Source organism: Oxyura jamaicensis, chromosome 5 (genome assembly GCF_011077185.1).
Source record: "Oxyura jamaicensis isolate SHBP4307 breed ruddy duck chromosome 5, BPBGC_Ojam_1.0, whole genome shotgun sequence".
NCBI classification, from domain to species: Eukaryota; Metazoa; Chordata; class Aves; order Anseriformes; family Anatidae; genus Oxyura; species Oxyura jamaicensis.
The window spans coordinates 8,078,527-8,093,496 of NC_048897.1; the positions used below are offsets into that span (position 1 = coordinate 8,078,527).

At 42.2% G+C, this 14,970-nt stretch overlaps 1 protein-coding gene across 2 annotated transcripts in view; it reads left to right on the forward strand.

Moving 5' to 3' along the window:
* Nucleotides 1-3,526: 3,526 nt before the first annotated feature.
* Nucleotides 3,527-14,970, forward strand: part of FGF19 (fibroblast growth factor 19) — a 16,966-nt gene continuing 5,522 nt past the window's right edge. The window contains exons 1-3 of one of the 2 annotated variants that reach the window (XM_035327003.1): nucleotides 3,527-3,627; nucleotides 13,743-13,827; nucleotides 14,007-14,832. In XM_035327003.1, the coding sequence (XP_035182894.1) occupies nucleotides 14,798-14,832 (35 nt within the window). In that variant the 5' untranslated portion in view covers nucleotides 3,527-3,627; nucleotides 13,743-13,827; nucleotides 14,007-14,797. The remainder of the gene's footprint in view (nucleotides 3,628-13,742; nucleotides 13,828-14,006; nucleotides 14,833-14,970) is intronic. The other variant, XM_035327004.1, reaches the window with a different exon arrangement.

The following is a 14,970-nucleotide window of genomic DNA, read 5'->3' on the forward strand; positions in this document are numbered from 1 at the left end:
TATAAATATGCATTTGTTCATTGTTTACACTCTCCAAAGTTAATTAAGAAAAAAAAATTGAAGCAAATATGCATCTGCTTGCCAATTTATTCTGGTTCTATTCATAGGATTTTCAAACACACTGTCACACCTTTGATACTGTGGAAAGCCCATCTAGCTCTACAGATGTCTACTGACTTCACAGGGACACGGCCGGGCACAAACCTATACAAGCGGCTGCGTTAACAGAATTGTCGTTGCATCTGACCATCCATAAATATATGCCTTTATGTTGGTGGGGAGAGTGCACTAAAGGATATATATATGATAAAAAGGAAGAGGGCATGAACTGACAATCATAAATACGCATTTTAGGCAGAACGAGCATGGGTTCTCTATATGCTGTGCTGAAGAATCAGAAAAAAATACATCCACAGATCTAGAGCAGCCTACACAAGTGTGTGTATATATAAACACATATATGTATATGTTTTTAAACATACCTCTGCTAACTATCAATATCTATTCACTTTTGAGACATCTATGAAATTTCACTGAAGCATACAGTTTGCAATTTAGTTCAAAACAGTGATGCTGGGGGAGAACCCATGCAGTTAGTCTGTTAAAAATATATATTAAAAACATTCAATATTAATTTGTTTTATAATTGATAGAAGCACTTAAAAATTAGCTACCAATGAAGGCTGTTTAATGACACACAACTTCAGGATATTTCTGTGGCTTTCCCATTTATTTTCTGTAAATAAAATCCACTTGTAAGTTAATAGAAATAATCAGAAAAACTAATCTAGTTTTTAATAAATAGAGGTCCACTATAACATTGGTAATAAAATTATGTGCAACAAAGAATAGCATATGTTTAAAATGTTCTTTTTTTTTGCTGCTAGGGAGATTACAAGGTTATCATTTGTAAAATAAGCATATTCCTGATAATTAAATTAAGGACATGAGCTGCATAAATCAATACCAATCACATGAGAGAGGGAGAGGGATGCTGAGTTTCACACATAATTTGTTTCTGGCTACTTAACAGGGCTATGACAGACATTCACTAAGTAGAAAGCAAACATTCACTATTTAGCTCACCTATCCAGCTAACAGCTATAAGCCTCTACTAGCAAAAGCTGCCTCCTTTGGCGCAGTGGATTGTTTGTTGTGCAAAACTTTTTGCTGAGATGACTTTCAAGGAGCATGAGCTGATAATTTAAAGGTGTATCCGCATTGATCAAGTAACAAACATATAGTTTTATACTTTATACTTGCAGTACATGTTATAGTGCAATTCTGATTCAGGTCTACCCAACTGAATAAGGAAGTTTCCCTTGACTGCAGTGGTGTGAAGTGAAGCACTGTGACAAAACAAACCATACATCCCAAAGGAAGGGGGGAACTCCCTTCTAGGGTTAACCTACACCCCACTCATGCCTGTGCCTAAAACTTGCAACTTCAGCTAATGGCATTCAACAAGGAGTCTTGTATTAGGCAGGCATTAATGCAATGTTGCTAAATGTCAGCTCAAAAAGAATAGCAGCCAAAACAAAGTGGGAGGAATGCTGTGTCATGGCATGGGCTGCAAACTGGCAGCACACCCTGAAAATAACAAAGTGATTTCACTACAGTTCAGTACAAATGTGTCAGAAGAAGGAAAGACTGACACACATGGCTGGAAACTGGCTGTTTGAAAACCCATCTTGCCTAAGATACAGCATTTTTTGGTCATCCATTACAGTGCTTTTCAGAAATTAAAGAATAACATTGGAGATTCCTTCATTTTTGTGTTTATAATTAAAAAAAAAAAATAGCAATGGATGAGCACTTATGTAGTTAAAGCATTGTTAAGATGGAATTTTTACATCATACTGACTACAACAGAGAGATGAGCTGATGAATCATTACCATACATTTTGACAGTTTGGACTAAAAGCTCTATAGATAATGTTTCAATTGTGTAAGTGTCCATCCATAGCATTTTCTTTCTATTTCTGTCCTGGGGAAAATACAACAGGGTAATTAACCACAGGATATTTACCTGTGATATCCACCAAACGGTATCAGAGTTTACACGAGCTCAGATATGGGTTCATTGAACTGCTAACTGGGATGTGTAACTTATTGCTAAAATCAGCCTTAGTATCAGAGGAAGGAAAGATAGCAAAAGTGATGCCTGCCTTTGAAAGACTCAAGGGAAAATCAATAAAACTAGAAATCAGTAAATAGTTTGCAGTGGGTGCCTTTTCAGAAGCAATTATGAAAAATTATTAGTAGCCAGAGGGATAAAGAAGAATCAGTGGTCAGGATGCCACAAAGATTTTACAGACGAAGGTAATACTTTGTAGTTTCGGACAAGTCCCCTTGCCCAAGACTGTTGTGGATAAGAGGGAAGTCTTGGAGCTCCTGCTCCCTTGGATATATCAACACTTTAATGAGTGCTGAGCAAGTAAAACATTCCTCCGCTTGCTAATTTTGTCTTTTTTATACTGTCGGACAATCATTTGAACACTGTGCTTGTATTTGGTCTCCAAGAAGGATATAGGTGGGCAGTGCAGAGCGGTAGATGTATGGTAGGCAGCTGGCAGTAGGAAGGTGGCCAATACAGCACTCACCTGGCAAGGCAGGGCCAGCTCTTCAAATCAGACAGCAGCTCAGGTGCAACGGTAGTTTAGCCAAGCCTCAGAAAGCAATGATGGTAACTTCCATTTCTGGATAAGAAAGGACTGTTTTTGAGCCGTGACACTAAGTTTTTCATAGACCACAAAGCAGTTTTTGAATGGTAATGACATTTTGGCACTGCTCATATGGACTAAAGTTGAACTGCTGTGTAAAATGTAACTATATAAAGGCTAGTGTGATTGAAATTAGTAAGACTCGTGTCCAAAAGGAACCTGCCATGTCTCCCTTGACTCACAGGGTATATCTGCTCTCTCATGGAGGGCTGGGGCTCTCAGCACCCATAGCAAAGCCTTCACGTGCTCCTCAGCAGATCTCAAGGCCGGCTCCTGAAAGCAAATGCCACCCAAGCCCCGGCTCCCCCACAACAACGTGGTGAATTCCGTGGTGCTCTTTGAAGGTGAGTGGAAGGAAAATGCATGATGCAGTCACCAAAGCAAGTAATAAGCTAATGATGTACAATTTCAAGCAAGCTGAGGGAAAAGAGTGTCACTTGTAAGTGGTGTGTGTCTTGCTGCTCTTTTGTAAAGCCAGCTGTGAAACACAGCTGCAATGCCTGCTTATAGCTAGGTGCGCAGGCTTCCAGATGTGCAAATCTAAAGCCTGTGGACATCAAAAGGGCTAACAGTTAAAAACATTACCTGAACACCACCTTTATGTATTTCAAAGCAAAACCAGCTGAGCTTTCCCTGTAATCACTCTCCTGCGACAACCCTTTAATGGATGGGGGAACCAGCCAGCACAGGATAGCAGCGTCAGTGAAATAAGGAGGGTGCTGGTGTTTTCTTTTCTCCTGAAAAGCATTGCTCATGTCCCCAGCATCCCTCATGGCCCTGCTGTTTGTATGGGGACTGAATAGAACTTGCACTTCCCATGCTTAGAATGTGCAAGTGTTTGGCATTTCCTACCTCGCTAGGTGATTTGCTCCATCATTCATATCCTGGCATTGCTGTGCTTTGGGTGAGTAACTCTCACATTTAAAACTGACTCAGATATGTGCTTCTAAAGCCTTTGTGATCAACTGTCCAAATGAACATTTTTTTTTCCTATGTAGTTCACAGAAAGTGATTTGATAATAACATGTGTAACAGTGAATAACTCAGTGGCCAAAAAAAAAAAAAAAAAAAGAAAGAAAGAAATTAATGGAAACCTCTTTGCCACTTTAGCCATCTCACCCTCTCTTCACTACTATGGCACAGAACCAAGAAAAAACACAATTTTTCTGTAGGATGTTGAAGGCCCACATGAGTAGCATCATTTAACAGAGCCATTGAAGTAGTTTCTTATTCTGTGATCCTGTGGAAGTTCATCTCAGAATTAGCACTCCAGATGTGAGGTTAATCTTTTGGGCTCTGATTCTACCTATCTTCAATATATTTTGGGCGGGCAGGACATGACACTCAGGACTGTAAGTCAGCTGTAAAGAGAAGCATCAGCCCACGGTATTCCTCAGATATGTGGCCTGCCTTGGTTCCCCATTATGAGTTGGTACAATTTACAGTTTTCTGGTTGTATAAGCTGGCATTTTCCCAAGAGGAAATTCAGCATTTGTGCCATGGACTTCATACCTTTAGATCCATATTTATTTTTTTTATCTAGCAGCCTGCTTTACATAGCTACCTTGGTAGATTTCTCCCAAGTAAATAGAAAGCCAGTGATAATCCCCTCCATAATTTCTTGTATCTATACTTCAGAAATTTTAGAATAAAGAGACAGAAATCACCTTGTAAACAGAAATCAGCACCTACTAGGAGCTGGCAGCCTGATACAAAAGCTCAGGTGTAGGAACTCATTGAGGTTTGGTTCACACTCTTCTCATTAGTCTAAGCTGTCAGAGTGGTCAATTCGGAGATGAAGGATGGAATCAAAGCATCTGAAGTGAAAAATAAAACATTACCATGTTTCTTGCCAAGCAAGAAAAAAAAGGGGGGGGGGGGGGGTTATTTAAGAAGTGAAAAAGTGTTGTGAATATTACAAATTGTCCCATACCCATAATTTCCCCTAGGTGCTGAGACCTAGCATCCATGCTGTACACAGTTAAAGAGGGATTGGTTCAGGGAAAGTCTAATCTGGTCCCATAGCCCTGAGAAACAAAATGTTATTTATTTTCCATTGCCTGTTCAGTCTTTAATAAATAATTTGTAATTAAGCTAGTGTGTTGTTTTGTTGTTGTTGTTGTTCATTTTGGTTGATTGGTTTTGTTTTTGTTTTTTTACTTTCACTTAACTTAAGTTTGTAGGGGCTGGGAGAGATGATTAAACACCATTCATAGCTCAGCATTAATATAAAAATCACAGAAACATGGTCTGATGAAATCCTAAAGTTCGAAGTACTCTGTGAGAACTCTGCAAAGAGGAAATGTTTTGCTTTGTACAAGCAGCCGCTGTCTGGCTCATAGACAGGCCCACAGTAGCTTGTTTGAAGAACATTGCAAACACTTTGGACAATGTGCATTTTATTAGGAAAAGGAAGCACTGAGGAATCAGCTATAATATACACAGCAGGAAAAAGTAAACGCATTAACTGAATTTAATGTGGACGAAAATGGTGGTGCAGGGAGAAATTCTGTTTCAGAAAGGTCATTCATTTGCCTCTGCATTCTTTCACCACATTTACATGCTGCTCACTGTATTCATCAAAGGTCTTCTTTATTCTCTCTTGGCACACATAAAACAATCACTTTCATATATAATGACATAATTACTCAAACAAGACAAATGGGGAAAAAGCAGCATCTATTTACTTCAGATGTTAGCATTTAGCAGCTCTTCAGAAAACATATTTAAAGAGCTTGTGCCACATATTTGAAATGGAAGAGTGAGCATCACCTAACAGGGCAGATTTTGATGACAGAAAGCACTGAGGATGCATCCGTTCCAGCCTGACTCCCCCAGGCTGCCCCAGAGCACATCCAGCTCCCTGCGGACCACAGCAGCTGCAGGGAGCCGTGAACAGCTGCAGAACGAGGACATTTTCACCGCCTTGCCCCCAGCTTCCCTGTGGTCAGCCCCAGCTCATCCTGCACTCCCAGGGGCTTTTGGTGACACTAGGAGCTCTAGGGGGGCAGGGAAACCCCACAACCCTGCCTTGCCTTTAAAGGCTGATTCTACTTGGCCATCTCACTCTGCTGTCCAAGCAGCACAAAGATCAGATGTAGCAAGGGGAAATCTTAGCCTGAACATTTATAAATCAATTTGTAAATTAACTGCCTGCAGTTAATTCAGATTTGCTGTGTCTGAAAAGAGACGTGGTTCAAAAGGTAGGGTATATAGTATTTCCTGTTTGTTTTGTAACTTTCTGTGGTATCATCCAGTAGTAATGATGTAATCACTACCAGTAAATGTCACAGTCAGGCAAGGAGTCATTTAGAGCTCACATGATTACAGAAAAAATAGATACTGGTGTTGTTATGATGCTTATCAGTGCTGTGTCATATACATAACTATATTAATTATCTCAATTAAGAGCAGTTGATTCTGGGGCCAAGAGTCAAAGCATGAACTTTTGAGCCCTTCAGCACTTTTCCCTACAAGGGTTTATTCTGCTCACTGTTCGCATATCTCTGTGAGCGTGGATGGAGGATGCCTGTTTTTTCCAGAGTAGTCTGCTGCCTACCAGTCCACCCTGCCTAGCACACTGCCTTGGCAGTGCCAGTAAATGCTCACAAATAGCATGCAGGATTTTGTTTGAGGCCATTATATTCACGTCAATATACACACCATTATAGAAAGATCTAGCTCATTTCCTAATTACTAAGCATTTCACACTGGATGGCAAATGAAAGGCTTGAGCCCCAGCGGGATCATATGTGTCTGACCCACAAATAATTGTTTGACATCAGAAGGTTTATTATCTCCAAGCAGGAATGAGAAGCATATTTCTTAATAGGTTCCCTACCCTGGGCAGTGCAAGCCTTCCTTTGAAGAGTGTCTCTATGGTAATTGATGTTAATGAGCAGCAAGCCAAGGAGAAACACTGGGTCACCAGGTAGGAAGCCCCCCAAGAGATAATCTAATTACTCTCCAAAACAAATTACTTTCAACCAAAACAAATTACTTTCAATCACTCTGCAACAGATAAGATCAGTGGAGAGAGCTCAAAGCTGATGACAGCTGGAGACCGAGGCTTCACGAGTTTATGGATTGATCGCTTGTCTCTTTGGTCCGTTTTGTTGAATGACAATGGTGTGACAGAAAACTGGAGCCAAGAACTGAGCTCCCTTTCATTTCATTCAGATGAATGCAGGGGACCTGCCAAGTCGGTGCTATTTGCTGTGTGGCTCATTGATCTAAAGTTGGAAAAGCTGTAGCTGTGCATGTTCACGTACATAACAAACAAAACTCTCTAGGAATAAATGTACAGACTAGGAGATGATCAAGTCCATTCACTGTCTGTGCAATGTTATGCCAGGAAGCCTAGGGTAAAACACTACATCATTGCTTATTTGTGCATGCACGTAAAATGTGAGACAATTCCATTAGCATTGGCTAATTTCTTCTACAGTATTATACAATCAATGCCATGTCTGCCTAACTGAATCCAAGTCACGCTGACGGCAATATGTGACCTATTAGTCAAGAGAATAGAAAAAGGGCAACCTATTGTCCAGCAACAGCAGCTCTTCTGCGGAACGTGGCTACAGTAACAAAGATCGGTAGCTGTGTTTTTACAGGCTTTATCTGCTAGAGACCTCTGATAAAGAGTAATACACAGATCTTGGGAAGCCTGTGCTATTGAATGAAGCCTTGGTGCCCCGCACGGAGCTGTGAGAGGGACTTCTGGAAGTCTTCTGAAGTGGGTTATACTCTGAATTAGTTGGGAGACCTATCTTTACAATCCCCTTTGCAAAATGAGTTCCCCAATCAACACACCCATATTCAAGTGTACGTGGACCAGAGGCCCAGTCCTGCCTCCGTATGATTAGTGGAATGTAAGTCACATCTTTCTGTAAGCCAGCAAATTTGGACCAAACCATATGAAAGAGCCATCATGATTTCACTTTTTCATCCTCAGCACTTTGGTCAGCTTTGTTCACTTCAAGAATTGAGGTGTCCCTGTCACACAAACGTCTTCCTTGTACCTCCAGCCATGAAAGAACCAGGGGCATTTTGGCTCTTGCTTTGTACAGTAATGTTTAAGGAACTTTGTTTCCAGGAAAAATTATAAAGTAAAATAAAATAAAATGAATTTAAAATTAAAACACTTGGGATTTAAAGATGGTAAGTTCCTTCTTCCCATTATTTGTATGATCAAAGTTGTAAATACATATAAAATAAATACTGAGTGTAATTCTGCTTCTTACATCAGGTCAAGGTACATAACATGCACAACAGCCAGGTAGTGGGGGATTTCACATTCCATTTCATATCTGATGTTTAGAAAGATAAATCCCTCATCTTATGCAGGTATTCCACTTCACTTTTCAGTGATGCTTCAGATTTTGTTTCATACTGGAACAAATTATTTAACAAACCTGAATTACTTTTAGAATCTGAATGTGCTACCTACTAGTTTTATCATGAGTCAGATGTGTAAAACATAAACAAACGTGAATTACTTTCTAAAAACCAGACAGGCTTTTTCCATGTTGATTTGTTCTGCTTCTCTTACTTTCAAATGGCCTTTTAATTGGCCATTAAACTAGGAAATTATGGCTGATTAGGATCAATCCAAATGTAATGTTTTGGATGGACTAGCTATTTGAATACCATTCTTTTAGATCCCATGTTACTTCTGCTTTGTCAAATAAAGGTCAAATTTAGCTGCATTGGCAGGATGCTTCAGTAACCTTTGCCCTTCAGTTCTTGACCCCAAATGTCCCCCAGCCATGTTTCATGGTAGCAAATCTGCCTAGTTAAGAAACTGCAATAAGGAACATCAGAGAAAGTTACTTACTATAAATTCAGTTTCCAGATACTTGGCAAATCATGCAGCTATTCCACAGCTGTGGTATAGGTTGTCTTTCAGCAGAAAATTATTTCCTATGATATCCAAGTGGAAGAACAGTTACTAATAATCTTCATCCCCTTTCTCTTTTGCAAAGCCACTCTCACAACTTTCTACAGGACTAATGTCAACTATATTTAAGACTGAGTCTGGGTGTCTTGTGAAGAAGGAGGGAAGATATCACATTTTAAAAACAATAAAATAAGTGAAGTAACTCTGCTTACTACACAGGTTTGAAGGAGTCATACAATAATTTTATTACTTCTTTTTAAGATGTTCTTCCTTACTTATAGGTACAGATTAACAGCTAAAATGAAAGGAAGGCATCTACTGATTCATCTTAATCACTTTGCTTTCCAGAAGCTGAGGATATGTCTGTGTGTAAAATATTCTTAACAGTCTTAAAAGATGCCATCAGGAAACCTTATATGTTTTTTAAGTTTGCATTTGTTCAGAACTTTTTCACAAAGGGTTTTGTCATTTCATGAAGAGTCCTTCCTGCAGTATCATAATAATTAAAAGTGATGACAGTAGATGAATAAGCATTATACAAACCTCCTGCTTGTGGACTGAATTGAAACTCTGACACTATGTTCACCAGCATTCACTAATCATTTACATTTCTCTGCTTATCCAGTTCTGTTGGTGACTTGCAATTCCTAGGAATGATAAGCAGCAGAGTGTAACATGAAATAATAGGCAGCAAGAAAACTGTGAGTTTTTGCTGAGTTCTTAACTCCCCTTCTCTCTTACTCCACAATGTGGTAAATTGTTGTAATGTACTCAGCACTTACCTCAGAATCCTTTTTACCTGACCTTGTACTAATGTTTGAAGCCCAGATTCCCAAACCCCACAGCTATCTACAGTGGAATATTAGCAAGAGTTTCCCAGACATGTATAACTTTTACCTTCCACATCCACATGCTCAGTCTGAATAGGACTGAGCAATCTGAAACTAACTTTTATAGGAAAAATCAGAAACCATGAACTACTCCATGCCTGTCCACCAAGAAACGTATTGTGGCAAGTGTCTGCAGATCTTGCCTATGTATTAGCAAGAGTGGGATTCTCATAGAAAAAAAAGAAGTGCCAGCTTCAAGCTGGACTAGAAACCTTACAGAGCCTTTAGCAGAATACAACAGTGATTTAATGCTAGTCTAGCAAATAAAGAACGTGTTCTACATTGCATCAGTTCAAACCTCTCACATCTTCCTCTCACATCCTCTCCCTTTCTTACTTCTAACTGCCAAAATATGACCACCTTAGAGTCCCTAAGTCAGCGTCCTTGTTAACAAAGAAAACAATTTTTCATCTCCTATGAAATGAAGTTGCACCTACATGGAAAAAAACTCATCCCAGATATAACTCAGCAAAATTGCTTCACGGCCAGGTTTGTTTCAATGTGCTGGTATTGGGCTCATTGATCAAGTCCTTGCACACTCCAGCTTCCTACTGTGTTCTTTAGCAGTGATTTCATGGCAAGTATCATTGAAGAGGACTGATTAAGATCACCTGATTAATTCTGGCTCTGCAGGGTTTTGGATGTATTTGAACAGGACCACAGCTCTGACTACATACTCTTGCAAGTTTGAAGCCTCACTTTGGTAGCAAAGGTTTATTTTTCTCCCATGAAATAACTGCTTACAGTGAAGGAAAATAAAATTGTTTCTAGGCCACTTGAAGCTGATGAGACTTTGGTGAGCTTTAGAGTAGACTTAATTGCAAGATATCATTTGACCATGGAAGTTTCAAGTCAATTCCAGACTAAATATTACTCTCAGGAATGCATTGACTGATAGCAATAGTTAAGAAAGCATTAGATAACAGAACAGTGAGACATGTTTGAATTAGTTGTCTGGCTGTATTCATTAGAAAAAAACAGCAGTAACACAAGCAACTACCAATTACAGTAGCAACAATCTCTCCAGTGCGGTGACCACTTCGTAGAGCAGTTTTAGAACAGGGAGCCCTCCAGAAGTTGATTATGTGAAAATCTTTAAGTATCTGATGCATTTGGATCCTGCTAACTCACTGGGGACTGCAAGCCTCATGATATCTGGGGATAGCCTTCGTGAATGCCTGCAAGACATCCTGTCAGTGGGTGCATGCAGCGGGAACTGTGGAATCTTAATTCTGCGCCCATTTGCAGCCCAGGGAGAAATATTGTCACCTTTATTCCTCTTGGATTGCAGAAGCAGCTGGGAAGCAGAGCAGTCCTTGACATATGGTGGAGTAACCTCTCCTTCTTAGGCAGGTTTTTTAACTTGTGCTGTGCGGATAAGGCTCTTTATAGAACAACCCCGTGCTCAAATGACTGCATATCACAGTGTACTGTGTCTTCACTTCTGCCGTCCCTCATTGCCTGACAGACTCTATCCTGCCGTCCCTCTGCCACTGGCGCAAGTAAAGGCTGTCTTCTTGCTGTCGCTTATGGGACAGCATGCAGGAATGACAGCAGAACTCACAACCAAAGGAATTAGCACTGACACCCCTGGCTCTGCTTGGGACCTTACTCCCCTCAAAGTACTTACAGCCTTTGTAATTCTTCCGCTTCTGACTTCAGTGAAAATGGGAAAGGACTTACAAATCTCTACTCAAAAGCAATACTGAATCACATTAATGTAATGCCTACTACTAAACCTGTGGAAGATCCCAAAGATACCTCAACAGAAGTAAAAAGTCTTTAAAATTCCTGTACTGTTTTCCTTTTCCTGCAATGACTTGTATATAGGAAGTTTTCACCATAATGCTCTGTAGATATTCTAAAGTTTTTCTACTTTTGAGCAGATGCTTCTTCATTCTGGACACATCTAATTCATCACATTTTGACCCTCACTCAGCCTTGAGTGACTCATCCATGTAATTTTTCCTTTGATCTCCATCACAAGGTAGCCTCTACGCAGGGGTGGTTTCATGCCCTGTGTCTGACCAGTATGTAGCAATCTTCTTTGGATTTATTTCACTTAGTTGCAATAATGCTTTTGCCTACTAGGGCACAAACCCTCTGTTACTGTTTCGGCATGCTCCAGGATCTCTGGATCTTTGACTTTTAAAACATAAGTCATGTCCTTACAAACCACATGCAGTTCGGCTTTAGTGCTACACAAAGCTGAAGTTTTCATTCTGCAGAAATTACTTTGGGCCACTGAAAATGGCAATGGAAATAAATGATTCATTACAACAGGTGAAAATGCTTGTTCAGTTGTGTACTATTTGGTCAGGAGGTATTTTTATTCTACAGGACTTTTTCCCTTTTTTTCCTATCCTCAGAAAAATGAAAAGTCCTACACTACCAGGTTTCCTTGCTGCAGGCTCTGTTTATGTAGGGAGCAGATAGAGCACTGGAAGTGATGGTGTGATTTGCCTTATAATGGCTCTGCAAATACATCTGTAGAAACACACAAAGACATGTATTTCTATTGAACTTTAGTAAAAGGATGCCAATAAATGATAAAGCTCAGTGATACAGATAGGAACTGACATGAAAATCACACTACGACTATTATATGTTGAAAATGGTGAGATTTGTTAGCTCATTTAGCTTAAAATAAGGTTCTGAATATGGCTTAATCACTAAGGCTTTTTTTTTTTTTTTTTTTTTTTTTTCCAGAGCCAATAAAGAAATAAGTACTTCAAGAGATTATTTAACCCACATCTCTTAAAAAGCTGTTTTGAGGTAGGATTGGTAGGATTGGTACTGTTTGATCCAGATAAGTACATGGAGGCTCTTAACTTCAGTCACTAGCTCCAGAGGAACTTGGACAAATGAATTAGATTGAAAGATTCCTATATTAAGAGAGGTAATTCCAGAGAGAGAAAGAGTTAAGCACTTCATTTTCATTTGATCTGATTTGAGACTTTAAAAATCAGTCCATGTAACATCAGCAATAGTAACAATGAAAATAACTTTTAAAAGCTCTCAATTGTTAAGCAATTCTCACCTATAGCCAGCTTTTTCACTGATTTGAAGTATCATTTAGTGCAAGTGATTTGTCCTTCCCGCCTCAATTTTTGATCCTCATAAAGGAACAATACCATTAAAATGAATAAACAAGTCAAGCATCAGTTCTTTGCTACTTGAAAGAAGGTTGACATTTGATGAAGAAAACAGTGTATATTTATGATGGTGAATATTAACACTACAGTATGAGATCATTGATACATATAAAATAGTTTCTATTCATTGGGATGCACAACAAGATGGACCAAAGCCTTTCAGATTCTTTTCCAACCATAACCTCTGTGTCAGCGGTGGGTGCTCGATACCTTGAAGAATGCACATGCAGCCAGGATGAGTTACATGCACAAGTGCTGTGGGGCCCCGGGTTGTGAACTGCCTCTGTAGCAGCCATGTAATAATGTTGAAGAATTGTGCAGAGGGAAAAAAAATAGGGTCTCAGACTCCTTGGTATTTTTTACTGTTTTCATAATTTTGTGAACTTGTGTGATGTTTGAAAGGACATAATTTCTCAAATTAGCCTGTAATTTGGAGGATGCAGGAGGAGACACCTGAAGGTGAGGCCATCCCACTTTTTGTTAATTACTCACCACCCATGCAGTGAAAACTGGGCTTCTTTCTGGGTCCCTCAAACTGACCATCAAAAAGGAAAAAGAGGTAGTCAAAAGCAGTGGTTGCTTTTGAAATGGCTGGTGACATATAATTCCCTTGCTCCAGTGAGATGGTGATGCAAGGCCTTGATCATTCAAACACTGAATAACCAATGTGGTAACTTCAGTGCCATAAGGTACACGTGATGGTTGTGCACCATGTAAGCATGTATACACGCGCAGGCCATCGTCCCACAGAGCTCCGTGATTTTGCATGGCCTTGTCTATATGCACAGCCTCACTGAGCTAGGATTAGTCAGAAATAAAAATTATTTGTATGAGAGTTTACAGGATAGAGATGCAAGTGTACAGACAAAAAGATGAAAGTAAGCAGGTAGAAAAACAGTATTTGGGAGTTGACAGGAAGGCTTTGTTTGCTTGCTTCAGAGAAGTTGCTGGACAAGGTTATGTTTTACTTAACTGTTAGTTTATGTGTCCTGTGGGGAAAAGATTTTTTCTTTCTTTATGAAATCCCATCAGTGCATATTTTCTCTCTTGGGATCTGAGAAAATTCCTTCAGTGCTTAGTTTGGATGGACAACAGAAGAGTCAGCAATGATCTCCTGGCATGCCCCTGAGGTGCAGAAAACACCGAGCTAACAAGAGGTGTGTGTCTGCTTCTTTCCATGAAAAGAGCCCACCTGGGAAAAGCTGCTGGTACATGGACCAGGACAAACTCTTCTTCATGCTTATGCCAGTCTCCTGGCCGGGGGCGATGCAGTTTTACTACACAATTTATTTATTCTTCCGTCACCCCGCCCCCCCCCCCACCCCCCGATTTCTAGGTACGAATGGGGAAGGAGAGGAGCTGGAGAGCCCCCCATGCAGCAGCTCCCCGACGGCGAGACCAGCCCGCACGCCGGGTGCCAGGCTCCATCTAGCGACCCGGCAGGGGATGGCCGGGCGGCAATACGGCCCGGAGCAGCCGGGGGGGAGCGGAGGCGGCGCCCCCCGCCCTGCCCGCGCCCGCCGGTGCCCCGGCCACGGAGCCCCGGCTCCCTCTCCCAGCCTAGTCGCACAAGCATCCCCGGGGGCGCAGCCGCCTGATCTCTGACCGGGGAAATGGGGGACGGGCAAGCGCCAGCGCCGAGCTCAGGTCCGGAGGGTGCCCCGTGGCACCTCCACGCCTGCGGGTTGCGCACCCCCGGCCCCGTGTGCTTCAGGGCTCAGTTCAGGGCAGGGCTGCGGGACCGCCCGGCCCGGCACGGCCCGGCACAGCATGGCACGGCCCGGCACGGCACGGCCCGTCGGGGCAGCCCGGAGTGGCGGGGAGGGGCGCGGCCGGAGCCCCGACGGCGAAGCTCGGAGGTGCGGATGGGGAGGGAGTGACTTCAGGGTGTCCCCTGCGCCATGATGTCACCCGATCAATATTTTCGGGGGGAGTGCCCGCCCCGGCCAATTCCCGCTATGAAACGGGCTCTATATTGGAGCTGGATGCAGCCGAATCGATCGGGCTGATAACGGAGGCCTATAAAAGGCCGGGGGGCCGGCTTCGCCCGTGCTACATCCCGCGGCACCGCCAGCCGAGGCGAGCGCCCGGCCTCCCCTCCCCTCGCTCCGCGCCCCTCCGCCCGCCATGGGGCCGCGCCCCGCCGCCCGCCGCGCCGCCCTGGCGCTGCTGGGGCTCGCCGCCGCCGCCGCCGCCGCTGGGCCCCCCGCCGGGCGTAGTGGCCGCGCGGGCCGGCGCGGGGCAGCGGGGGCGAGGGGGCGGCTGCGGCGGCGGCGGGGGGTGGGAGGCCCAGCAGCGCC